We start from the raw sequence: 27,676 nt of genomic DNA, 5'->3' as shown, positions 1-27,676 counted from the left end.
TTCTCATTATTGATTTATCTCTACAATATCACATATGTATTGAAATATCTTCAAATAATTCAAATTGCTTCTTTTGTTCAACCAACGCTACAAAACATATCCATTAGGTTGCTAGAACAATACAATGTGTGGTGTTTTTGATAAATGACTTAAGGCATAATCAGAATAGTTACTGATTCATTTTGTGATTAATCTAATTAATAACTTAACAGCTTACATATAGTTTGGAACAGTTTCTGCTGTGGCTGTTTTCACATCTAAACAAGAAGTGGATTTGACGACTTATGTAGTTTTATTTCTTATTAGTAAAATGTTCTGCTGTGAGGCATTGTGTTTGGGTTGTCGGTCCTTGTGACCTCACAAAACGCGTTTTTGGCCATAACTCAAGAATGAATTGGCTAATTATAACAAAATGTCACACAAATGTCTAATAGGATAAAATGATGAAGTGATGACATTTAATTTCCAAAATGTCAAAGGTCAACTTCACTGTGACATCATAATGTTCAGCAAAAAACGCTTTTCTGTCTATTATTAAGCGCTATACGCGGGAATAGAAGGGGAGACATTTGGTCCGGTACTGAGTTGTTGACACCAGTCTTGAAACTGGTGATTGTTTACGGTAGATCTTCTGTGCTGCCGGTTTAAAGATGTGTGTAAAGCATCCACGTTTTGCCAGACAGTACACCTACATATACCTTTTTTATTTTATTCCTTCAAAGTCTTCACTACGCACTGTATATTATGTCTGCACGGACATGGATGTAAACTGTAACAGTTGCACTGGTTGGCGGAGGCATACAACCGCAAGGCTGTCATTCTAGTGTAATGTTATTACTGATGTCTCCAAACTTTTTAACGCTACATTCAACTGTAAATTATTTGTTGATTAATCGATTAGCTGAGCCACAGAAAATGACAATGCTTTTCATAATCGGTTAATTATTTGAGTCATTTTTAGCAAAAGCGAGCCAAACATTCACTGACTTTAGCTTCTCAAATGTGAAAATATTTGCTGTCGTTCAGCAAACTGAATCTCGTTGGGTTTTGCACTGTTGGTTGGATAAAACAAGCGATTTGAGTGTGTCAGCTTGGGCTTTGGGAAAATGTGGTTTGTTAGTTCCAGCCATGGTAAAGTTTACAGCGATTGATCAGACCAGCTTGTCCCTCTCTCCTACTCAACTCCTGTCAACAGTAGCAGTTTGGATCTCTGTCTGCAGCATTTATAAGACATGTCTTGTAAACATCTACGTCTTGTCTGAAATGTTCATATGTATCACGTGTAAAATAATGATTCACAGAAATTCACACGAAAATTTTTTGTGTGTGCTCCCATGTAAAACATCTGGAATGTTTACTTTACTTGATACCAAAGTTTGCGTTTCAGCTTCTCAGGCCTGTCGGGGTGTGGGATTTGTTTTATAGATTCAATTATTCAATTCATTATTATTTCGTTTTCAGTTGAACTTTTGATAAGTATGTTGTTTTGTACAGTTGTTATAAATACAGGAATACTTCCAGTCATTTGTCTGCAGCTCATTCTGTTTAAAAAAATCGTGAGAAAATCGTATTGAGAACTTAAAATTGTGACTCGTATCTTTACACCCCTATTATTAAGACAAGATTTGGGTTTTTATTGCTTCATTAGTCTGCCTGAGCTCTTATCACACAGTTAACTGTGGACGATGATGCAAGCGAGAAGTCTGATGCTTCAGCTAAGAAATGATTAAACTCCCTGACCAACGATTTAAATCATCAACTTTAAGAATGCAGCCCGAGACCATTTTAGAAACATGTATTATATGTACTTCAGTTCAGTGGTGGAAAAAGTATTTGGATCTAATGGATGGATGGATGGATGGATGGATGTTATTAATCCCAAACTGGGAAATGACTGTGTTACAGCAGCAGGTATAATAATCCTTAAGTAAAATAGTAATACCACAGTGTGAAGATACTCTGTTACAAGTCAAATAGGGCTGCATAATATATTGTATTTTCATCGCAATATCAAGTAAATTAAGTAAAAGTAAATTCAAAGCAGCAGAACTGAATACACCCTAATATCTGTTTATTTTAATTCTAATTACTTTATATACTGCTGGGTAGCCTAATCTATAACAATGCATCATCATTCATTAGTTGATTTATATTTTGTTTTAATTATCCGCATCTGCAAAGTAACTAGTTAAGTGATGAAATGAATGAAGTACTATGAAGTAGCATAACATGGAAATACCCAAGTTAAGTGCAAGTACCTCAACATTGTACTTAAGTAAATGTACTCACGTACGGTAGTTACATTCCACCACTGCTTCAGCTCCCATCCATCTTATCTAATGTACTTCCCTGCTTTTGAGCAGAGTTTCTACTTGATTGTAGCGCAATAGACGGTCCCCGACTCAGCCAAATTAACTTCTTGGGGAAAACGTAGACTTCCCCAAAACTTCTGTCCTAAAGGGTAACTACCGTTTTTTTCAACCTGGTATTGTCCTATGTTTGTGTGTGTAAGTGACTGATAGGAACAACAGTCTTTGAAATTGGTGCAGTATTGAGCGTGACCGCTGTAACCCGGCAGCTTACAGACCGGGCTGCAATGTTACCCTATGTGGCAAATGTTCAGCGTCAGTTTGGTCCACTAAAAGTGCTGTTTTTTCCGCTAAAAGGCTCAGATTACTATTCTAAGTGTCTGACAACATTATGGAAAGAATCCCTACAGAGATAGACATTTTTAAAACCGCTTTAAGACCTTTCTGTTTAACCAGAAATGGTTCTTAAGTCGCTAGCGCTAAACCCAGCAGACTCCATTTAAAAAAAACAATACTTTTAGCGTGTATAGAGCCAACATATTTTCACATGTAAATTGGTAAACTATGTGCTTATTTCAACCAAAACTAGAGTTGTGATGGTTGGAAAAGTGGAAAGACGACCCAAAATGGCTTTTTATAGTTTTATTTAGTTGCTGTCGACTTTGAATCGAGTGTATTTTACGATGCTAAAATGACTTTGTTTATTTACATCTACAGTCTGGTGGGTTTAGCGACCACAATTTCACGGATGTTTTTATGTTTAAACAGAAAGGTTGACCTCCTTAGAAATCCTTTCCATAATGTTGTCAGACACTTAGAATAGTAATCTGAGCCTTTTAGAGGCAAAACGAGCACTTTTGTGAACATAAATACAAGCTGCACAATTGCCCTATTAACTTCCATTGTAGCTTGTTTGGCTGCTGCCGACTGCAGAGATCTCGCTTAATAATGGACCAATGTCAAAGATTGTTCCCATCAGTCACTTAGACACAAAAATATAGGAAATTGGGTCCAGGTTGAAAAAACGGTAGCTACCCTTTAACCGCCAGCAAAAGAGCACCCATCCAGAGATCTTTTTGTCTATTTAGTTTCCTTATAAAAATGATTTCCTTACAAAGGGGTTCAGAGTCAGCAACCACGTGCTATATTATGCTGATAGAATGCAGGGTATTTATTTCGGTCCGTCACAACACTGAATGATTTTAGCACAACTTCAAGCAGCGAGCAGGAACAAACAGTCACCAGGTGTGTGGAGCCTGCTGCCTCCGCGAGACGTTTCCTGTAGCAGCTTTAATGTTATGAGGTGTGATCAGGAGATGTCCCACCATGCTGTGGTTAAATTTAAAACCGTCTTAAACTGAAGCCATAAAACTAAACAGAGATGTCTGCAGCAAGGAAGGAACGAATGGGAACTGCTGAAATATGTGTAGCCTGTCGTGCAATGACTAATGCCACATAATTGACATATTGATTCATCTCTTTGTTGCTATTGTGTCGCCTCATTTGGCGTTGCAAGTAAGCCTGAGTTTGACATTTGCTTTTTTCCCCCCTCTTTCCCTCCACCAGTGTGCTGTTTTGTGGTCCATAAGCGCTGTCATGAATTTGTCACCTTTTCCTGTCCGGGGGCCGACAAGGGACCTGCCTCCGATGTAAGTACAGAAAATGGGAGTCCACAGTGAAGCAGATCGCTGGTGGTCAAGTTAGATATTTATTAAACACACAGTAAGTGATTATTTTTTGCTGTTGAGTGATGTTTATTAATAACATTAGCATGGTCAGCTTTGTGTGTGTGTGTGTGTGTGTGTGCGTGCGTGCGTGCGTGCGTGTGTAGTTCCTGTATTTGCTGCTAGATGAACACATACACAGTCGTGCTCCTGCTGAGCGGTCAGCCCCATATCACATTGACAAATGTCAGTAGAGAGAGAACGTGCTGCCTGGCTGCCTCAAGTTAATGAGACAACATCTCTCATTCATTTACACACACGCACATTTTTTGTGAGTCAGCAGCATAGATTTTGAAGTCGTATAACTGATGTTTATTAATCTCTTACTCCTTCCAGTCTCTTACATCACCAAAGCTATTTCATCATTCCCTATTTCTAAGCATCCTCCAAACTCACACAATCAGTACTGCGTTCTCTCTCTCTCAATCATTTTACTTTTGCTCTCTGTCATAATGGAAACAACATTTTAAAGGATCGGTTCATCACACACTAAATGGTCAAAGGTATAGTATGAGTGTACTTCTGGTCCCCTTAGGTAAATCATAATGATACAGAACAGAAAAATACGTTGCACATCTATAACATGAGACAGGTGTTTCGGAGAGGGACAAGTAGGTAAAAAGTTTCAAAATCATAATGATGCAAAATACAATTTTTTTTTTTTTAGACAATGAAGAATTTCCAATTTTATGGCAATAGAAAATGCTTTCCTGTTTCAACGTGACAATACCCATGTGCAAAATCCAGGTCCATAAAGACATTCTTTCCCACTTTGGTGTGGTAAAACCTCCCTGACCTCTACCCCATCCAGCACATTTTGGGATGAATTTGAGCCTCATCACCCATCATCATTAGCCGACCTCACTAATGCACTTCTAGTTGAATGGAAGCAAATCCCTGCAGCCAGGTTCCACAATGTTGTAAAAAGCCTTTCCAGAAGAGTGGACGTTATACAGTTGCATTATTGTTTAGTATGGTTAGATACCACTAGTGGTAACTGAGGACATGTTTGTTTTGGTAACTTGAAAACCGCCTAACAAGACGACTGGGAACAACTGAAACTGCAGTTTTTAATCGTTTAGTGGGGTCTAAGCACAACGAAATGAAATGACCGGAATTACTTTAAATAATGAATTTAAGTGACTTCTCTCTCCTCTCTGTGTTTGTGCCTCTGCAGGATCCCCGTAGTAAACACAAGTTTAAGGTCCACACTTACTCCAGCCCGACGTTCTGTGACCACTGTGGCTCCCTTCTCTACGGGCTGATACACCAGGGCATGAAATGTGACCGTACGTACACAAATATCTGTGAATGTGTGTGTGTGATCACACAGATTGAGCATGTGACACCCATGAAAGCTTGTGCTTTAGAGGGCCATAAACGGAAATTGTCATTTTACCTGCTTTCTTGACCGTATGCTGCCTGCTGCACAAATGTATAGATTTCAAACTATTTACTTCTTAGACAAATACCTTGAACTCTTTCACATATTGACACACTTATTGACAATAGATTTAAAACTTGAATGTGTGTCTAGGCCATAGGGCGGACATCAGAGAAATGACTGCTTACAATGTAATTTAAGGCATTCCAATTAATACTGTTTTCCTTGCTTGTGATATGTGGACTGTAGTTCAGCTAAAACTTTTCAATGAAAAACACATTCTGAGTTACATTTGCATACATCATTTGAAATAATTAACCTGCTCATGAGGCATAATGACAGACAGACAGTTAAATAGATATTATCAGCTTCTCATAACCGTAAGTAAATGCTGTTGTCATACATATTGCTGACCTTTTCCCTGTTGTTGGCAACAAAGACATTAACAGGAAGTGTTCTACATCACTGTAATGCAATCTCCAGCAATCACCAACATTATTTAGTGGGTAGACAGTTCGTTGTACCAGTGTGCAGTAGTACACAGTGTCTCATGGACTTTGACTTGGCCTTTGAAGCAGTTTTTATACATTTACATGTAGTCACCAGATGTATGCAAAAAGGAAAAGGAAATAGGTTGGTGTTAAAGTGTTTGGTGCTGAAAATACTGTGGTAGCTTATATAATACAGTTCTCAAAGGGGTTATTAGGTTATACAGGTGTTGGTCATATAATTAGAATATCATGAAAAAGTTGATTTATTTCAGTAATTCCATTCAAAAAGTGAAACTTGTATAATGTATACATTCATTCCACACAGACAGATATATTTCAAGTGTTTATTTCTTTTAGTTGTGATGATTATAACTGACAACTAATGAAAACCCCAAATTCAGTATCTCAGAAAATTAGAATATTGTGAAAAGGTTCAATATTAAAGACACCTGGTGCCACACTCTAATCAGCTAATGAACTCAAAACACCTGCAAAGGCCTTTAAATGGTCCCTCAGTTAGTTCTGTAGGCTACACAATCATGGGGAAGACTGCTGACTTGACAGCTGTCCAGAAGACGACCATTGACACCTTGCACAAGGAGGGCAAGACACAAAAGGTCATTGCTAAAGAGGCTGGCTGTTCACAGAGCTCTGTGTCCAAGCACATTAATAGAGAGGCGAAGGGAAGGAAAAGATGTGGTAGAAAAAAGTGTACAAGCAATAGGGATAACCTCACCCTGGAGAGGATTGTGAAACAAAACCCATTCAAAAATGTGGGGGGGATTCACAAAGAGTGGACTGCAGCTGGAGTCAGTGCTTCAAGAACCACCACGCACAGACGTAAGCAAGACATGGGTTTCAGCTGTCACATTCCTTGTGTCAAGCCACTCCTGAACAAGACACAGCGTCAGAAGCGTCTCGCCTGGGCTAAAGACAAAAAGGACTGGACTGCTGCTGAGTGGTCCAAAGTTATGTTCTCTGATGAAAGTACATTTTGCATTTCCTTTGGAAATCAAGGTCCCAGATTCTGGAGGAAGAGAGGAGAGGCACAGAATCCACGTTGCTTGAAGTCCAGTGTAAAGTTTCCACAGTCAGTGATGGTTTGGGGTGCCATGTCATCTGCTGGTGTTGGTCCACTGTGTTTTCTGAGGTCCAGGGTCAACGCAGCCGTCTACCAGGAAGTTTTAGAGCACTTCATGCTTCCTGCTGCTGACCAACTTTATGGAGATGCAGATTTCATTTTCCAACAGGACTTGGCACCTGCACACAGTACCTGGTTTAAGGACCATGGTATCCCTGTTTTTAATTGGCCAGCAAACTCTCCTGACCTTAACCCTATAGAAAATCTATGGAGTATTGTGAAGAGGATGATGCGATCCGCCAGACCCAACAATGCAGAAGAGCTGAAGGCCACTATCAGAGCAACCTGGGCTCTCATAACACCTGAGCAGCGCCACAGACTGATCGACTCCATGCCACGCCGCATTGCTGCAGTAATTCAGGCAAAAGGAGCCCCAACTAAGTATTGAGTGCTGTACACGCTCATACTTCTCATGTTCCAACTTTTCAGTTGGCCAACATTTCTAAAAATCCTTTTTTTTGTATTGGTCTTAAGTAATATTCTAATTTTCTAAGATACTGAATTTGGGGTTTTCATTAGTTGTCAGTTATAATCATCAAACTTAAAAGAAAAACACTTGAAATGTATCAGTCTGTGTGGAATGAATGTAAACATTATACAAGTTTCACTTTTTGAATGGAATTACTGAAATCAACTTTTTCATGATATTCTAATTATATGACCAGCACCTGTGTATATTAATCACATAAACATCTGACTAGGGTAAATTGTATTCATATTAACAAACAAACTTTTTTTTTTTTTTTAATTGGAACTGCACAATAAAACTCTTTTCGTTGGTTACGATCATGATTTGGTTAAATTTGAACTTGGAAAACAAACGGTATGACGACATGCCTCTTGATGGCTGACAGGAGTTGCCTCTTTGAAGGGTCAATATTTATTTTAAGTTTCTGAGTTGTAGGAAGCCACAGTGGTTTTCTCATCTGTCACCAACTCGAATCAAGTCCCTACCAACTTTCGGTCTGCTGACTTTATACTGGAGGGACCTAAAACAGTGTCCCAAGGCTCTCAATACACAAGCAAGGGATTCATATATTTTAGATTTGCTACCATGATGAAATGTGTTCTTCTGCCACAGGATACACTTGTTTTTTTTCCCTCTATAAAGTTTTAATGGAGAGTGTTGCTGAGTTGAGCCAGATAGGACTGTATAAGCTATATATATATGTATGTATGTATGTGTATGTATATTTCTGATTTCTTCTGTCTGATGGAAATATAAAATACAATGAATCAAAAGATGTTATAAAAAAAAGGTCATCATGGAGAGGCAAACATACAAAGGATTACCTTCTCACTCTCCACCTCTGAGTGGAGTAAATTGTGGAGCTTTGTACATCAGAGCAGTCTGACATCTGGTGGACTGACCACCAGATGTCTGTTGGGGACTGTTGGGGTATTTTTTTTTATTAAGTGTTCATCATTATGACATACACTATTTAAAGTGTTTTATGTTTTCCTGTGTAGGTTTACTCAATGCAAATGAATCAACAGCAATCTAAGATGAAAATTGTGTTTATCAGGCGGGGAGGGTCTAATGAAACGATGCCATTGAGTTGCATTATGGGAAGTGTAGGATCCAGTATTTTTGGGACTTAAAGTTCAGGTTTCTCAGCCTTTGCTGCTTCATTTTTGGCCATTTTTTGTTTTTTTTCAATCTCTCTCTCTTGTGAGTCCCCCATTTTATCAAAGTGTAACGCTGAATTACTGAAGAGTCTTTAATCTGGTTATATAGTACTGAAAGCATCGTGATAATGAACACTTTAAGGATTGAGGGTTGTACTGTGATTTGGGGCTATATAAATATAATTAACCTGTGCATTTCTGTGTGTCTGCGTTCAGACTGTATGATGAACATCCACAAGCGGTGTGTGACCAACGTCCCGAGCCTGTGTGGGACAGATCACACCGAGAGGAGAGGACGCCTCCAAATCTCTGCCCAGATCGCTGACGACACTCTCACTGTCACCAGTGAGTGCACTCTGTCTCTTTACACACACACACACACACACACACACACACACACACACACACACTCTGAGTGTCTCTCAAACTATCAGCCTAAGACCAGAACTGGAAAGTCCATTAGTTGATCAATGATCCAACGATTGACCCAAATGGCCGCTGGAACATGCATCCACGTGCCGGCTCATCCTCTCACAGACAGCCGTGTATTGATTATGGAACAGAAACTAAACTCTTTGTTAAGTGTTGTCAAATGTAGCCAGAGTTATTTAGGACAGGACTCGCATCACCAACACCTCTGGAAAGGACAAAATTCCAGAAAAAGACGTTGCACTAAAGTGTGTATTATCTTGGGATGTTTTCTTTATCTGACACTTTTTGTAACCATGTCCTCGTCAACCCCTTGCAGTCAAAGAGGCCAGGAACCTGGTGCCCATGGACCCCAACGGCCTGTCAGACCCCTATGTCAAGCTCAAGCTGATTCCAGATCCCAAGAGTGAGAGCAAGCAGAAGACCAAGACCATCAAATGTTGCCTAAACCCCACCTGGAACGAGACCTTCACTTTGTGAGTCATATCTCAGATGAGTTTTGAGGCTTCAACTTATATTCGGCATCATTTGAACTTGACTTGTTTAGGTTATAAGTTACTCTCTTGGCCCCATTTTCAGTCACAAAAGCACAAAGCTAACTGGAGCTCATGAGAAAGTGACCTTGTCCCCATTCCTTTTCCTGTTCTTGCTTGTTGCTATTCAAGCTATTCTGGGTTGCTGTGTGTCTGCTAGGAAAGGCACTGGCATGAACCAACTGTCACCTGCTGAGGTGTTTACCAGTTCATATAGATAGATGTGAGGACTGTGGCTTTGAAATCAAATTGTGATCTTGGTTTTCATTTTTTAACAATTTTTTAGAACACCCTTCATCTGACTGTGTTCCCCCCCCCCCTTTTTTATCTCTCATTTCTTAGCAACCTAAAAGAAACCGACAAGGACCGCCGTCTGTCAGTGGAGATCTGGGACTGGGATTTGACCAGCAGGAATGACTTCATGGGATCCCTGTCCTTTGGGATCTCAGAGCTACAGAAACAAGGGGTAGATGGATGGTAAGATGTCAGGATATGGTGTATAACTGGAACAATTATACAGCTGTAGACATAAATAACAAAGGCAGAGGGAACAGGGGTGTGAATGTTTAAGGGCTCATTTGTCATAGTGTAGTGATAATCCTGGATATTATCTCTTTGTTTTTATTTTGGGGTTTAGGTTTAAGATGCTGTCTCAGGAAGAAGGAGAATACTTCAATGTTCCCGTTCAGCCAGATGGAGAAGACGGTAATGAGGAGCTACGACAAAAGTTTGAGGTGAGACGCACAAAAACAGAGACAAAAATTGACAGGTTTAAAGGGATATTTCACAGTTGGAAAGATGAATATATCTTTAAATTGGGTCACTTATGTAGTAGAAATGTGATTTTATTTTATTTTTTTTAGAAATTGGTGGCTTCTAGGCCAAGAAAAGCCAGAAAATGTGTTTTTTGCTCGTGGAAAGACACCAAATCCCAGAATGCACTTGCTTCACTGCTTTAGAGTCTACTCCCAAGCCACGCCTACCGTTTACAGACAGACAGACAGAGAGACAGTCAACTCAAGTGTGTTTTATCATCATTTCAACCATAAACACAAAACGACGTTTCACCGTGGCTCAAGTGGTTACACAATTAAAATATATAAAAACGACCCTATATAAAACGACATATGAAACAGGCTACATTTAGTGCACACGCGTTATATGCTCCGTAAAGTTCAGCTAACACATAGCTACTAGCATTAGCTCTTGGTGGGCTGTAAACACACACTGAGTATAAACACAGCCATAAATTTGCGTGGAATGTAGAATGGTCAGCATTTAACAGTCACAAACTCTACCAGCAGTTAGCAGTTAGTTGGATACAAGCAGCCCATTTCTGCACCAGTCCGTGTTAACACAGCCCACCTCGACTTATCTTACCCGGCGACAGAGAAGCCGGCCTGGTAGCTGGATAGTCCGGTACACTGTTTTTCAGCAATGTTTCCACAACAACAAAAACACAGCAGTCTCTGAACTCGTGTTGGGAGTTTCGTTGAAGTTGGATGTAGTCCAGTTTTTGTCTAATGAGCGGACACTTGCAAGCAGGATTGATGGAACAGGTGGCCGGCTAGCGTTAGCTTTCCACCGGCACACTCGTTCAATGTTCCCCGCTGATGATGTCCCTTTACCGGCCAGAGGCATGTACCGAGCAACGAGCAACACCGCTGGTCTCCATAGCAGACGGGCGAAGCTTGCATAGTGTGTTGAGTATTCCGTCTGTAATAAAGTGTCTTGCATATTCTCCGATCTGTACCAATGTATCCCGGTGGTACACGTGTGCAGTAGTTTGAATGCACATAATTGTTCTAAAATTTCCTTCGGGATGAATAAATCAATCAATCAATCAGTTTTCTGCTCAGAAGCAAGCTTCAGAAATCTTCGGAGAAAGACGACAGTCCAACCCCCTATGGGCGGTTGAAAACATGCGGAAGTAGCTCCTACTACTGGCTGTAGTCCATTGCCTCTGGGCAAAAAATCTTCCAATGACGCAAAAATCGTCGTTTTACGTCATCGGAAGATTTTTTCCAGATCCACAATACAGCATACCTGCAAACTAGTCGCTTTTCGGCGAAAATCGCCGTTTTGAATGGGAAAATGTCATCCACGTGAATCGTGTAGATCCGAAGAGTTTTTATTTTTTTTGGGGGGTCCGAGACCCGGTGCTAATACGGCACCGGTCCCTTAACGACCGTTATCTACTGGACTGAATTGCAATGCGGATTTCGGTGCCACTGAAATGCCTGCGCTTCTCTCTGATGCTCGGAAAACGGACGTTAGAGGCAACCTAAACATTGCCGCATGTCACGGAAGTAAACACTGCACTTGACAGCAGGTAACGTTAGCCTACCGTTGGCTAGTAAACACTACACTTGACAGCAGGTAACGTTAGCCTACCGTTAGCTAGTAAACACTACACTTGACAGCAGGTAACGTTAGCCTACCATTAGCTAGTTAACACTACACTTGACAGCAGGTAACGTTAGCCTACCATTAGCTAGTTAACACTACACTTGACAGCAGGTAACGTTAGCCTACCATTAGCTAGTTAACACTACACTTGGCAGCAGGTAACGTTAACCTACCGTTGGCTAGCAGCTGGCGTAAACACGTTGTGTGTGTAAAATGTGTCACCTTTTTCAGCCCTTCTGAGTTTGATAGGATCTCTCCTCTCAGGGGGACATGAGGGAGGGAAGCATGGTCATTCAGAAATACTACCGGGTTTCTGCTGATACAAAGCTCAATGCTAAATCGGTGAAGTATCCCTTTAATTTGCACTGTTCTTGTTTTTTAGTTTTTTTTTTAAATATGAGGCGTATTTATTCTTCCCTCATAATCTCATTCTTTTCCTGTTATTCCTTCCCTCTCTAGAGGGCAAGGGTGGGGCCAGGGAAGCCCACAGACTCTTCTTCCTCCTCCTCGGTGTGCAAGTACGACAGCAATGGCAATCAGGACCGGGTCAAGCTCTCGGACTTCAACTTCATCATGGTTTTGGGCAAGGGCAGCTTTGGCAAGGTGATGCAAATTGGTAGTGTTTTTTTTAATTTTTTATGGTGAGATATGGTAGCCAGTGGCTGTAAATCAAAATGAAAAAATCTTCAGGTGATGCTGGCTGAGAGAAAGGGCACCGATGAGTTGTACGCCATCAAAATCCTGAAGAAGGACGTGGTGATCCAGGACGATGACGTGGAGTGCACCATGGTGGAGAAGAGAGTGCTCGCTCTGGCTGGGAAACCACCTTTCCTCACTCAGCTGCACTCCTGTTTCCAAACCATGGTATGGGTCCACAACATCTTGTATGAACAAAGATAAGCACATGCAGAACCATGGCAGCACGCAACTCAACACTGATCATATATTCTCATCTTCTTCTTTGTCTTCTAGGACCGATTGTATTTTGTCATGGAGTATATAAATGGAGGAGACCTTATGTACCAGATCCAGCAGGTCGGCAAGTTCAAGGAGCCTCATGCTGTGTGAGTACACACACACACACACACACACACACACACACACACACACACACACACACACACACACACACACACACATACACACACCCTTGTGCACCCTTTTCTCTTCTTACTGCTAATTAATTCCCCCCCCCCACCCAATCTACTCTGTTTCTGTTTGCTTTGTCACTTGATTCTATTCAATTGTATTGATAGATGTACAGTATTTACCCTTTCCATATTTTGGGCTGATCTGATAACCTAAAATGTTAAAGGATGTACTAATTCAGTTTAAGATGAACCTTTATTAAAGAACGAGTTGGCATTTAGCCGCTAACATGACACTCGCATACGTATTTGTCAAATGCTTGCAGCTGCTTTTTAGTGGATTCATCTTTATTGTCATTGCACAGTAGAGTAGAGGTATCGAAACAACAACAAAAAAGCTGGTGTTTGTCTGTGTTTCAGGTTCTATGCTGCAGAGATTGCCATTGGAATCTTCTTCCTTCACTCAAAAGGCATCGTGTACCGGTGAGTCCTTCTGTGCATCAGCTCGAGTCTGCATGTACAGCTTAAAATCCCTTCAGAATAAAGGTGTGAATAATACCTGTGTGTGTGTGTGTGTGTGTGTCAGGGATCTGAAGCTGGACAATGTGATGCTGGACGCTGAAGGCCATATAAAGATAGCCGACTTTGGCATGTGCAAAGAGAACATGTTAGATGGAATCACCACAAAGACCTTTTGTGGAACACCAGACTACATCGCTCCAGAGGTGTGTTTACATGCTGTGAGATACAGTGGGGCTCGAAAGTTTGGGCACCCCAGGTAAAAATTTGTATTAATGTGCATAAAGAAGCCAAGAAAAGATGGAAAAATCTCCAAAAGGCATTAAATGATAGATTAGACATTCTTATAATATGTCAAAAAAAGTTAGATTTTATTTCCATCATTAACACTTTCAAAATAACAGAAAACAAAAAATGGTGTCTGCAAAAGTTTGGGCACCCTGCAGCGTTTATAGCATGCACCGCCCCCTTTGGAAAGCTGAGACCTGACAGTGTCATGGATTGTTCTCAATCATCGTCTGGAAAAACCAGGTGATGTCAATCTCAAAGGTTTTAAATGCCCAGACTCATCTGACCTTGCCCCAACAATCAGCACCATGGGTTCTTCTAAGCAGTTGTCTAGAAAACTGAAACTGAAAATAGTTGACGCTCACAAAGCAGGAGAAGGCTATAAGAAGATAGCAAAGCGTTTTCAGATGCCAATATCCTCTGTTTGGAATGTAATTAAGAAATGGCAGTCATCAGGAACAGTGGAAGTTAAAGCAAGATCTGGAAGACCAAGAAAAATATCAGACATAACAGCTCACAGGATTGTGAGAAAAGCAAGTCAAAACCCACATTTGACTACACAATCCATCCAGAAAGATCTGGCAGACACTGGAGTTGTGGTACACCATTCCACTATAAAGAGATACTTGAACAAATATGGTCTTCATGGAAGAGTCATCAGAAGAAAACCTCTTCTACGTCCTCACCACAAAAATCAGCGTTTGAAGTTTGCAAATGAACATATAGACAAGCCTGATGCATTGTGGAAACAAGTTCTGTGGACCGATGAGGTTAAAGTAGAACTTTTTGGCCGGAATGTGCAAAGGCACGTTTGGAGAAGAAAGGGCACAGAATTTAATGAAAAGAACCTCTGTCCAACTGTTAAGCATGGGGGTGGATCAATTATGCTTTGGGGTTGTATTGCAGCCAGTGGCACAGGAAACATTTCACGAGTAGAAGGAAAAATGGATTCAATAAAATTTCAGCAAATTTTGGACGCTAACTTGATGCCATCTGTGAAAAAGCTGAAGTTAAAGAGAGGATGGCTTCTACAAATGGATAATGATCCTAAACACACCTCAAAATCCACGGTGGATTACATCAGGAGGCGTAAACTGAAGGTTTTGCCATGGCCTTCACAGTCTCCTGACCTCAACATAATTGAAAATCTATGGATAGACCTTAAAAGAGCGTGACAGACAGCCCAGAAATCTCAAAGAACTGGAAGACTTTTGTAAGGAAGAATGGGCGAAGATACCTCAAACAAGAATTGAAAGACTCTTGGCTGGCTACAAAAAGCGTTTACAAGCTGTGATACTTGCCAAAGGGGGCAGTACAAGGTATTAACTCTGCAGGGTGCCCAAACTTTTGCAGACACCATTTTTTGTTTTCTGTTATTTTGAAAGTGTAAATGATGGAAATAAAATCTAACTTTTTTTGACATATTATAAGAATGTCTAATCTATCATTTGATGCCTTTTGGAGATTTTTCCATCTTTTCTTGGCTTCTTTATGCACATTAATACAAATTTTTACCTGGGGTGCCCAAACTTTCGAGCCCCACTGTAGTTGATGGTGCACTTTCCTTTTTATTTAATTTTTACTCCTGAATGGGACTCACGACTCCACCATTGTGTGTTATAGATCATAGCTTATCAGCCTTATGGGAAGTCTGTGGACTGGTGGGCCTTTGGAGTACTGCTCTATGAAATGCTTGCTGGACAGGTTTGTATACAATCACTATAGTTACTTTTTTTGAATCCAGAACAATTGTGACAAGTAAAGTGATGATGTATATTTGTGCCCGTCCAGCCGCCTTTTGACGGGGAGGATGAAGATGAGCTGTTCCAGTCGATCATGGAGCATCACGTCTCTTACCCGAAATCCATGTCCAAAGAGGCTGTTGCTATCTGCAAGGGGGTGAGGGAACATTTTCAAATGCGCATACGTAGAGAGACTCAGTTCTAATGTGGCCCCTAAACTCTCTCCATATCCTCTATGAACACTGGACAGTGCGCCATGTTAAGGGCTGTCAGTTTGGAGTCGAAGTGCGTAAGAATAACAAGGTAGATTTAGTAGTAGGTTTTTATTAGATGTCACACACTATATTTTCTGCCAACTGAGCAGTTTTATTATATTTAAAAGGCTACTCCGCCAAATTAACATTGCACGCCTAGAATTTTGTCGGACTCACCATGGATAGTAGGGATGTAACGATACACTCAACTCACGATTCGATACACAATTTAAAGTTCACAATACAATTTTCTCACGATTTTTTTTAACAGAATGAAATGACTGAAAAATATTCCTATATTTATATAAACTGCAAAACAGCAGATGTGTCCTTTTATCAAAAGTGCAACTGAAATAGTATTTTATCTTAAATAAGAAAAATAAAGATTAAAGAAAGGCTTGTTTATTGCTAAGGCCATATGGTTAAATTTAAATGATTGATTTAAAATGTAATAACTTATAACAAGAATTGTCATTTGCTGTTAAAGGTCCTATGACATGCTGCTTTTTGGATGCTTTTATATAGGCCTAAGTGGTCCCCTAATACTGTATCTGAAGTCTTTTTCCCAAAATTCAGCCTTGGTGCAGAATTACAGCCACTAGAGCCAGTCCCACAATGAGCTTTACTTAGGATGTGCCATTTCTGTGTCTGTAGGGGGGTGGCCTTGACCAACTGCCACTTTGCTTGTTTGCAAGCCATGATGTCTCTCTCTCTCTCTCTCTCATGGGTGGGCCAAATTCTCTGGGCGGGCAAAGCAGAGAAAGGGGAGGTAACCTTGCTCCTTATGACCTCCATAAGGAGTAAGATTCCAGATCGGCCCATCTGAGCTTTCATTTTCTCAAAGGCAGAGCAGGATACCCAGGGCTCGGTTTACACCTATTACCATTTCTAGCCACTGGGGGACCATAGGCAGGCTGGGGGAACTCATATTAATGTTAAAAAACCTCATAAAGTGAAATGTTCATGCCATGGGACCTTTAAACAACAAAAAGAAGAAACACTAGATGGCAGAAGGATATTTTACAACAAGATTGAACACAACACAGGCTTACGGAGCCGGACATAAACGCAACACTAACACTGTTGTTTGTCAGACAGCAGCAGTATCCATGCTGTCTCAAAGTGCAGAGAGTCTCCTCTGTGTTTTTAGCTGCAGACTCCTCTCCAGTGAAATACTGTCACACTACACCTTTTAGCTGTCAGCATTTTAACTGTTAAGCCGTAAGCCAGCGTGTCACGCCCTAGGCTGTTTAAAAATTTAATGGTGATTTTTATTTTTTTTTTATTTTTATCTCAACCTGTTGTAACACCAACTGACATCACTTGAGGCTATTTATCAGACTTCACACAGCCACAAAAGGCTTTACACAACATTTTACACATACAGACTTTGATGTGTAGAATCAGTGGAGTTACCTTTACAAATATTGGGCTATTAGTTGATTGACTGGTTAAAGTTGTGATTTGGTGTAGCTATTGCCAGTTTATATACATTTATTGAAAATTGTGGTGCAAGTGAATGTAGGTCAGTAACAGATTCATAATTTTGGTAATTCAATTTTAATTAAATGTTTCTCCCCCTTAATGCAGTGAAGGGGAGCTAGTGTGTAGTGATCAGTCACAGTATACAGTACACACACACTAACACACACATAAACTTGTCTTATCCTTGTCTATCTGTGTGAATTTAGCTGATGACCAAGCACCCAGGTAAGCGTCTGGGCTGCGGTCCAGAGGGGGAGAGAGACATCAAGGAACACGCCTTCTTTCGGTATATAGACTGGGAAAAACTGGAGAATAAAGAGGTCCAGCCTCCTTTCAAACCTAAAGCTGTGAGTATATTACACACACACACACACTCTTCAGCTGTTGAATATTACCTCAACTTCACTGATTAGCTCAGAAATAAGTAACCGTAAGGAAGGAAATAACATCCAACTAGTCAAACGTATCAAGGTAAGTTATAGATTAGATCGCTCATCCACCAAACCATTGCCTGCCATTGGTCACTACTCTGACAAATGCTGAGCTGAGATTTGTGTAGTGTAGTCACCAATGATGAAGCTGATATGTCACTGGCTCACATGCGGACCAATGGAAATCCACAGTTTCGGCTGTGAGTGATTTGATTGGTTGATGCCATGTTTTAGTTGTATTTCTCTTTTTTCTCTTTGTTTGTTGTCGTCCTTTTTTTCCTTCCATCCCTCATCAAACTCACTCCATCCCCCCCAATCTCTCTCTCTCTCTCTCTCTCTCTCTCTCTCTCTCTCTCTCCCTCCACCTCTCTCCTCTCCATGGCAGTGTGGGCGTGATGCGGAGAACTTTGATCGCTTTTTCACACGCCACCCCCCCGAGCTGACCCCCCCAGATCAGGAGCTTATAGGCAACCTGGACCAGGAAGAATTCCACGGCTTCTCATTTGTTAACCCTGAGTACCCTCACACAACTCACTGACCATGCCACATATCACTGGGCTGCACTAGTAACCCCCCCCTGCCCCCCCCACACACACACACACACACACCTCGGAAACACACATAAAAAAACAAAAAAACAATCCCTATGATGTCATATCCAGGAATAGTTCAACATTTTGGGAAGTGCGCTTTTTTCCCCCTGAGACTTAGAAGAGAAGACCCATATCGATCTCATGTCTTTGCATAAAGTAAGGAGCTGGAGCCAGGAGGAAATTAGCCTAGCTTAGCATAAAGACTGGAAGCAGGGGGGGAAGCAGCTAGCCTGGCTCTCTCTCTGCAAATTAAAACAATATGCCTACTAGCACCTCTAAAGCTCATTACCTGCAAGGCTGTTGTGGTCGCTCAAGAGTTTTGACCGTAAAAAAAACACATTGTCGTTGTTTTCTGTATGTATTTTCTGTTTGTATGGGTTAAACAAATCAAATCAAACGTCTGTACGAGGTGTATTTTTGAGAAGAGCCAGGTGAGATGTTTCCCCCCCCCCCCCCCCCCCCAGCTACCAATATTTATGCTAAGCTAGGCTAATCACCTCCTGTCTCCGGTACAGACATAAAACTGTTATCAATCGTCTCATCTAAGTCTCGGGAAAAAAATCGAATAAGCGCATTTCCCTAAATATACTAATACTATTTCTTAAAAATAAAGTTCAGATGGAAATGCGGACAGCTGCTCAAACGCTAACAATCAGGAGAATTAATCAGATATTCATGTGTCAAGTTGCCAGTAGGAGACTAGTCTTGTTTCCAGCGGTGACATTGTTTTCAGTTTACTGTGGTGTAGCACGTCTTGTGACACTGGCTGCTCCCATATTAGCTCTACTGGTTGTATTTCAATCTTTGGTGCACAAATGTTGCCCGCTCCTGAACGCCGCCCGGCTGCTCACACCACAGGTTCATGTCGGGGGCCCACGTCAGGGCCGACTCAAACCTGCTCTGTCTTTATGTCACCCTCCCTTGTGATTGCATATTGACCTAGCAGTAATATTGATGAGTGTACTATGAGCACATATTTGGTAATGTTCATACAGTGTAAGTAAGTAAAAATTGACCAATTGCTTTGCTATGATTATTTGATTACAATTCAGTTTCCTAATGTTGACTTTATTTTGTCTATAGGACCAAATATTCTACTCTTTCTGTTCAGTCAGTGTTGTGGTGAGCTTACATTTATTTTGCTGATTTAATTTTGTAACTAGTCAGAGGATAGAAGTCTTTATACATGCGGTCAGCAAGAGTGTAGGTCTGCGTCAAGGTAGTGATTTTTGATTGAAATCTCATTACTTTTCTCCTGATTCATCACTGAAACCTTCACCACATTACACTGTGTTTTTTAAAGACATATCTAAGCTTGCAAACAACCATTTGTTTTGGGAGAATTTCACATATGCTGAGTCTTGTGAAGCTGGTAGTTTGTTAGGATGTCCAAAAGTGCCAAAATAGGATTCAGAATCATGAGGATGTGGAAAAATATTGTCCTCAACAACTGTGATGAAGGGCAGCCATCTTGTGCCGTTTTGCAGTACATGTATAATTATTAGAATATGCATTATAGCTTATCTGTTCTCCAACAATACAATACCTTCGGAAAGTCATTTTCATATATAAAATGAATGAAGACGTGTGTTCATTGTGAGGCAGGTTGTATTATCTTTTTTTGTAACTGTGTAACACTGCAGGGTTGTAACAATGTGTCAAATCTTGTTTTTTGAGCTTGTATCGAAAAGTGGAGGCAGCATCATGGTAAAGTCACAGATACACAAAGATGCTCACTGATAAAGACGATTGATTCTGCCAGGTGGTAAAAGTAAACGTTTATTGTGATAATGGTGACGAATCAATCGTGACATAACGAGAGATATGACATAGAAAAATAAAATAAAAGAATATATATATATATATATATATATATGGAGTTCTATATCAAAGAGATATTTGGATAAATTGTTCTGGATGAGAGGGATGCTTCTGTGGATTGTGTAATTGACTTGTATGACTGGAAACTGATAATATACTCACTGGTGCCTACCAGACTACTTCTGCTGTGTTTGCCTTGTTACTGCTGCTACACCCAAAATGTGGTTATTTGGTTTGGCTGAAAGTTTGTTGAATAGATCAGTTCCACTCTCATATGTGGAAGCTAAGCTAAAGCCAGGAGAGACGACTAGCTTAGCTTAGCTTAACATAAAAACTGGAAACGGGGAAAGACATTGTGTGTTTTGTTTGTTTAATATGTACAAAAACCGAAGCGTAAAAACGTCAAATTTCCATTCAACTGACTTTTTGAAAATATTTTGCTATGGGTGGGGGGGGGGGGGTTGTCTATGGTCTAGCCTCTGTTCCACTAGCCTTTGTAACTTTATGCAATTTCTCATTCAACATTTATTTCATTGGTCTTTCAGAAAAAATGAAGCATGTTCCTGGGGTTTACTCTTCATATTCTACATCAAACTGCAGCACTTGCTGTTAGAAATTGAAACCTTCGTTTTAAACGACTACTACTTAGTGAGCACCGAAAAAAACTAAAAACGACTCTGCTCTTTTGTCCAACCATGAAGGTTTAGGACTAATGGGAAATGTTTTTGTTTTTTTTAAAGGCCTATGAAATACAGAAATATTAGATAAATAAAGGTAACGGGTCACTTTTCAAAAACAGTCCTTATCTGAACATATGAAGTTAAGCCACACGACCTACTGTTGAGACAGGATCTCTTCCAAGGATGGATTTTTTGTTAGGTAGTTAATGGGAATAATTATTGAATGTGGAGTTCCTCTTATGAATGACACGATGACACAATATCACATATGTCATATTTAATTATATTTTATTGCACACATGAACAAATCCTTACGGTGTATCAACTGTTTACAAACTGTTTTCAAATTTTTTTTCAAAGTTCAAGGTCCACTTACTAAATTTCTCCCAGAGTATTCAGTTGCATCTCATGGCCTTCATCAATGGATGGTGTTTGCTCAGTTGCCATGGACTAAGAAGAATTATTATATAAATTATTAAAAAAATGTATACATGTTCACACAACAAAGACTTCATATTTTAAATTTATGTAAAATAATCTATATTTTATAATATTATATAAATATAATCTTTCATTAGTCGAGATTACTACATACATACATACCCGAGCCGGGCCGGGTATGTATGTATGAAATGATGTTTGGGTTCAGGTCGGGCTCGGTCACATCAGCGCGATAAGGCATTGAACGTTTTAAATTAAAAACAGCTTATTATGTATGTGTGCGCTTGTTACCCTGTGAGCTCATCTGTTGACATTTCTGAATGCTTTCCTACAGTTGCTTAATAAAAGTGGGCTTTCCACACAAACAAACGTATGTGTCATTAGTATGAGAAAAAAAAAACGAGATTTTAACTGTGTCGGGCTCGGACATAAATATCTTAATGCCTGTTGGGCTCGGGCCGGGTTCGGTTACTGCTCTGTCGGACGCGGGCCGGGCACGGACAGAAAAATGCGGCCCGATCTGCACTCTAATTATAATGTGTTCAACTATACCTGATATATAACTATATATCAACTAATTGTCATATACTATTTATAAAAGCTGCATTAGAAGGTAACATAAAATGTCAACAAAACAAACCCACATTGCAAAGATAATATATGCAGCATCACACCTGCCTCATATACAAAAATGAGCTGACTTAGTGATGAGTTCGTGGACCGGTGATAGAGGTGGGAAAGTTTCAAACTCTCCTCATTTCAGCTGGAAACCCTGTGAGATGAGACAAAAGGAGGAGGTAGGAAACTAAAGTGTGTGTGTGTGTGTGTGTGTGTGTGTGTGTGCATGTGTGTGTGTGTGTGTGTGTGTGTGTGTGTGTCATGTGTCTTGCCTGGGGCTCATTGCTTCACTTTCCTGTGTGAAATCCTTTCCGGTTGTGGTTTGGTCTGCAGCTGGTCTGTTTTATCGATCCTTGTCTGTACTAAAACGTTTCCTCTCTCTGGCTTTGGAAGTTTGTCTTAGATCTTTCTGCATTTGTGCTGTTGAAATGTTTCGGTGGGTGTTTATTCATCTTTTGACTTTGTGTCTCTGGGTTTCGTCGGCAGGGTGTTTGTGTTTTTGTCGACTCCTTGTGGTGCCACCATTTACAGATGATCAGAGGTGTGGATTAGACTGCACTTAGACTCAACAATAGCAAAATACACATGCAACACGACTCACAATTTAACACCAATGACTCATGACTTCACTTAGATTTAAAGCTGGGGAAGGCAGTTTCTTGCGTCACTTTGCGTCACAAAATTCCACAATAACCTTTCAGCATATTGTAATTCAAGTGGTCTGAGAGAAAACTAGACTTCTGCACCACCTCTATGCTCTGTTTTTAGGCTTTAGAAAATCTAGCCCGTGACGGGCCTGATTCAATGGCGGAAAATCCTGAAGAAAAAGTTGCTATCCCAGCATTGGAAACAAGTGCCTACACTGCAAAGCTATCCAAAAGAAAGGAAGACGGACATATTAAAAAGACTAAAGACTCTAGCTAGAGCTCACGGCTACGGTTAGCAGAAGGCTAAACTATTAGCAACATTTTCTCTCCGTCTCTGAAACGCTTCGCAGATATTGACACAATTTATTTACATATAAACATGAGCTTAAATCACAGTATGTCATCTTAAAGGGCTTGACAGGCCAACCAGTTTGCAAAGAAAACGTGATTGCCGCTATATTGCGGCACAAGGATCTAAATCATGATCGGGATGATTGCAATGAATGACGAGTACGCATACGTGTTACTGTATGAAGCTTGTGCATGTGCCCGTGCCTGTCTGGTGAGAGGGGTTAGGACAGAGCGGGGGGGATGACTTCAGAAGAGGACTATATTTTTTTAATTCTGGCATTTGTTCGATTGCTCGATCTGGTGGCGATTTGATTTTGCCCTGCAGCTCAGGCTGGAAACTTGTAAATGTTTCTATTCTGCTTCCGTTACAAATCTGCGGGGACCAATCACGAACTGGCTTATCCATCTGGCGCGCTATTGGCGGGTTTAACACGATGACGATAGAGAAGCGACGGCAAGCAGCTTTTTGTTTACATTCAACGTGGCGGCCACCGAAGTGCAGCAACCCGTTGATGAAAGTACGTCACCCGGATCGTTGGTCTGATTGGTTGTACGCAATTGGACAGTCCTTCAGAGTCATTTGAACTATGCCCGTTGATCACGCCTCTTCTGCAGTAGAAAACACAGAGCAGACTCCCCAGACTAATGTTCAATCTTAAAAGATTGAGCTTGGTCTGGTGATAAGCCAGACTAATTTGTTTGCTACCCCAGCTTTAAAAGACAGGTTCACAATTTATAATCCTACCCTAACCCATTTACATTTTTTATCTAATGTAAAATATAATGAACATTTTATGAGCTTTTTTTGGTGAAGGGTGGATTGCATGGAAGGACTTTGGTCCATTGACCTCCGTATTTCAGAAGTCCTGTCCACGGCCTGAATGCTGGAGTCAAAATAGGATAACATGCCAAATATATATCTGATCATTTTGCTTTTTAATATTGGAAAGCTTTCATTGAAAGTAGTGAATGCACATTTTAAAAGGCATTCAAATTAATGATGTTTGTACGTGTACTATTCTAACGGTTTATAGATTTAAAATGGTATTAAATCTGGTAAAAGGGGCACATAATGACTTGTTTAGGACTCTAAACACATATAGGACTTTGACTTGAGTCTGCGATTCATAGACTTGTGACTTCAATGACAAAGACTTTGTCCCAACTCTGCAGGTTATTGTCTTTCCGTGTGCTGAAACAATTGACCTCCCTTGCCTCTTTCTACCCTCCATATTTGTGCTTCTATGGGCTTGGGCTAAAGTTGTTCTTTTTGCTTGTTTTCAACTTCATTTTTCTAACACGTTTTCTCTCTCTCTCTCACTCTCTCCCCTTTTCTCTCTCTCTGTTGCAGAAATCTCGCCGTGACGTCGGCAACTTTGACAAGGAGTTCACCAAGATGGCGGTGGAGTTGACGCCCACAGACAAGCTCTTCATTATGAATCTGGACCAGAATGAGTTTCAAGGCTTCTCCTACACCAACCCTGAATTTATAATAGAAGTCTGAGGAGTTCCTGTTGGTTAGACGCAGCCTGAACAAGACTTTACTCCAACCCGTTCCGCCCAGTTACATCCATCGAGGACTCATCCAGCATCTAGAGCCACAACCTCTCATTTACACAAATCTCAACCCACAAATAGGATAAACCACCACACACTGGCTTTAGCTGCTGGTTGATCACACTGGGACTGAGTTTGACCAGTAAACACATAGTCGGACAGGCCAGTTTCCAGAAAACTCCAGGGCATGTGGGGTATTCACAGGACCTCGTGGGGACCAGGTCAATGCAAAGAGTCACAGTGAATGTGAAACTGTGTATGTGCTCTTATCGATCAACAACAGAGTGTGTTTGTGTACTTGATTTTCTTCTCTTTCGGCCTGTAAAAGTTGCGTCATAAACATTCCATGATCAATATGTCATATGTATAAACACACACACACACACACACACACACGTCTCTGCAGGCAGGCTGCCGTTTGGAGGGAAGGAATGGTTTTAAAAGTCCTGATTTATAACCTCATGTCTAAGTTAGTTCTGAACTTCCTTAAGCACGTCTCGTCTTCCAAACTTGATGCAAAAAAAAGAAGAAGCGTAATTCCCCCCATGTCTGTCTTTCTCTCTTGCTTAATCTCTCTCTTTCTCTTTTCTCTCTGGCACTGTGTACAAGGTGGGTACTAAGTGCTGTGTAGGCCTATAGAGTCTTTGTGGTGCAGCTCCTCTATGCATGCCATATTTGTTGGTACAGTAGTTCCCTTAAGATTTGCATTTCACATTGTGGAAGAGGGAAATCCTGATGTCTTGAGTTTATCGATGCAAGTCAGTTTTGAAATACCCATGCTCAAATTTGAATTTCCACTCCGAATGCTGTGTACGCCTTCTCTAATAATGTCGAAATATGCTAAGAAGTTTGCTTTAAAAAGCATGAAGCAAACACCGTTTTGCTGTCCTTGACAAGAATATAATGAGATTCTGTGAAATGAATATATAAAGTAGATGTAATACTTCTGTATGACTTGTGTTTCATGTGTGTTAATAAGAATGGGATCTAGAGCTAGAAGTGGTTTTCATGTTATAATACACTTCTATACTACTTCACAGCCCCATCTCACTTTCTCTCCCTGGTCTTTATCCCTGCCAACACTCAGCTGTCACTTTTTACTTTGTTTTCCCATTTTTATATCTCCCCTTTCTCCTCCTTCTCCTCACCTGTCCCCAACTCACATTCACCTTGTTACAATTTAAGGAGGAAACTAACTGGGAAATGAGATAAGTAGGACAAGAGGGAGAGGGGGAAAAGAGGGGAGAATAAAGTGTTTACTATGCAAAAGGCAGGAGAAGAAGAGGATCAGGAGAAGAGCGCAACTTTTATAAAGCAACGTTAAGAAATTGTGTAACAGGACAGTGTACATGTGTTGCATGCGCCATCTTTACCCGCGCGTGAGAGACACAGTATGATACCTACATTAAAGTGAATTATCATAATACCATTTCAGTAACTGTGGCTCTTGTGTTTTACTCTGTTGTACATTATATATACTGGGTAAAAAACTAATCTAATCGCTGTCAGACCATGAAAGAGATTGGCAGACTGCTTCTAACAAATAACGTTCAAGGCTTAAAGTGACCTGTGTTTGATGCACAAAAAAAAAGACAAAATTAGCTGCAACTCATGTTTTCATTACATCATTATTGTATTTAATAAGGTTTTGATTAATTGTTCAGTCTGTAAAATGTCAGAATATAGTGAAATTGATTGCCCATATCTTATGGTCAAGTTTTCAAATGTCTTTTTGTTGTCCAATAAACAGATCAAAACTATACTTAATAAGTTTACAATTATATAAAATCGGGGGAAAGCAGCAACCTAAGCAGAAGCATAACGAATGTTTGGCATTTTAGCTTGACAATTGACTTTGACAGTTCATCAAAATGAAGGTTTGTTGTTCTCTTTCATTGGTCTCAATCAGTGGTTGAGTTTTGGTATGCGTATGAACGTATCAAGAAAAATACAAGTTTAAATACAATTAAATGAAAAGGGGTCAAAGCGATCACAGCCGTCACAGTTCAGTTAAGTCAGAAATATCTAAACAACGTCCAGTGTTGCTCTCACTTCATATTTGGGAAATAGCTGCTGGTTTTAATCATTTAAATATTTGTAATAACCCTCAAATGTTTTTTTACCAACAACAATTAAAAACGTAATACAGTTTACGGTATTGGAAATATAAATAAATGAGCACAGTGTGGAATATGAAAATAGGTCATTTTAACTGAAACTGTATAAATTCTAGGGGAAAAAAGTGTAAAAATTCCCTTTGCACTTTTGGGTTAAAACATATTTTAGGCCTAGTTGTTTTTATTCAGAGATAGGACTAATTCTCCTAAAAAAAAGACGCTAGTAGTGATTATTAATCAAAAATAATACAGTAAAACACAGTATCAGGTTTCTATCAAGGAAATTCTAGGTGATTAGTGCATTATAATGCAGAAATGTATGTGGCTTTTTATGATAATGGATAGCATGATAACCAAATCAATCATAATTTCTGATGTTATAAACATGTCTATAAATGAAGACAATAACATGCTCTGACCACTGTGCTGCTGTCCATGGTGCTGAACTGAACTGGTTTAGACTACTGACCCAGACTGATCCATTATGCTTAGTGACACACACACACACACACACACACACTGGAGGGTATGGATTACCCTGCAGTTGGTGCCATGCAGAGTTAAGCTACAACAAACTAGATTGCGTCCACTGGAGCTGCTGCTGCTGTTTTCTCTGACCAACTTTTTGTTTCACCAAGGATTTGTGGCTTTTTCCACTTTTCGTCCCTCGGTCTGTTTTTCCTCTCTGATTCATCAGTTGTACTACTACCAGCCTACTGACTTCTCTCCTGCATTGACATGGAAACATCCCAACTCAGTGAACCAAGCCTGATGCATGTAGGCTATGACCCGTCCTGAAACCTGCACTAATCCAACTAGAATACAAAGTATCCGGTTGCAGAAGATGTGCACAGAATCAGAGTTTCCTTCAGCCGACTGGATCCACACAAAGTTAAGGCACAGGAGGGAAAGTTTTTAACAGTTTCTAAACCCCGCTGGCCTTCGTCCACTGGGGGACTCCTCGGTGCGGAGGACGCGGAAGAGCCTGGGCCGAC

At 40.4% G+C, this 27,676-nt stretch overlaps 1 protein-coding gene across 2 annotated transcripts in view; it reads left to right on the top strand.

Moving 5' to 3' along the window:
* Window positions 1-24,896, top strand: part of prkcba (protein kinase C, beta a) — a 39,645-nt gene extending 14,749 nt beyond the window's left edge. Inside the window, exons 3-17 of one of the 2 annotated variants that reach the window (XM_078263879.1) lie at window positions 3,876-3,958; window positions 5,211-5,322; window positions 8,895-9,023; window positions 9,427-9,583; window positions 9,983-10,117; window positions 10,278-10,374; window positions 12,509-12,652; window positions 12,740-12,913; window positions 13,022-13,113; window positions 13,558-13,620; window positions 13,724-13,862; window positions 15,568-15,648; window positions 15,736-15,843; window positions 17,632-17,772; window positions 24,359-24,896. In XM_078263879.1, the coding sequence (XP_078120005.1) occupies window positions 3,876-3,958; window positions 5,211-5,322; window positions 8,895-9,023; window positions 9,427-9,583; window positions 9,983-10,117; window positions 10,278-10,374; window positions 12,509-12,652; window positions 12,740-12,913; window positions 13,022-13,113; window positions 13,558-13,620; window positions 13,724-13,862; window positions 15,568-15,648; window positions 15,736-15,843; window positions 17,632-17,772; window positions 24,359-24,511 (1,808 nt within the window). In that variant the 3' untranslated portion in view covers window positions 24,512-24,896. Of the gene's footprint in view, window positions 1-3,875; window positions 3,959-5,210; window positions 5,323-8,894; window positions 9,024-9,426; window positions 9,584-9,982; window positions 10,118-10,277; window positions 10,375-12,508; window positions 12,653-12,739; window positions 12,914-13,021; window positions 13,114-13,557; window positions 13,621-13,723; window positions 13,863-15,567; window positions 15,649-15,735; window positions 15,844-17,631; window positions 17,773-18,241; window positions 18,789-24,358 lie in introns of those variants that run through there. The other variant, XM_078263870.1, reaches the window with a different exon arrangement.
* Window positions 24,897-27,676: the final 2,780 nt, after the last annotated feature.

Source organism: Sander vitreus, chromosome 2 (assembly GCF_031162955.1).
Source record: "Sander vitreus isolate 19-12246 chromosome 2, sanVit1, whole genome shotgun sequence".
Classification (NCBI taxonomy): domain Eukaryota; kingdom Metazoa; phylum Chordata; class Actinopteri; order Perciformes; family Percidae; genus Sander; species Sander vitreus.
This window is presented reverse-complemented; position numbering and strand designations above follow the sequence as displayed.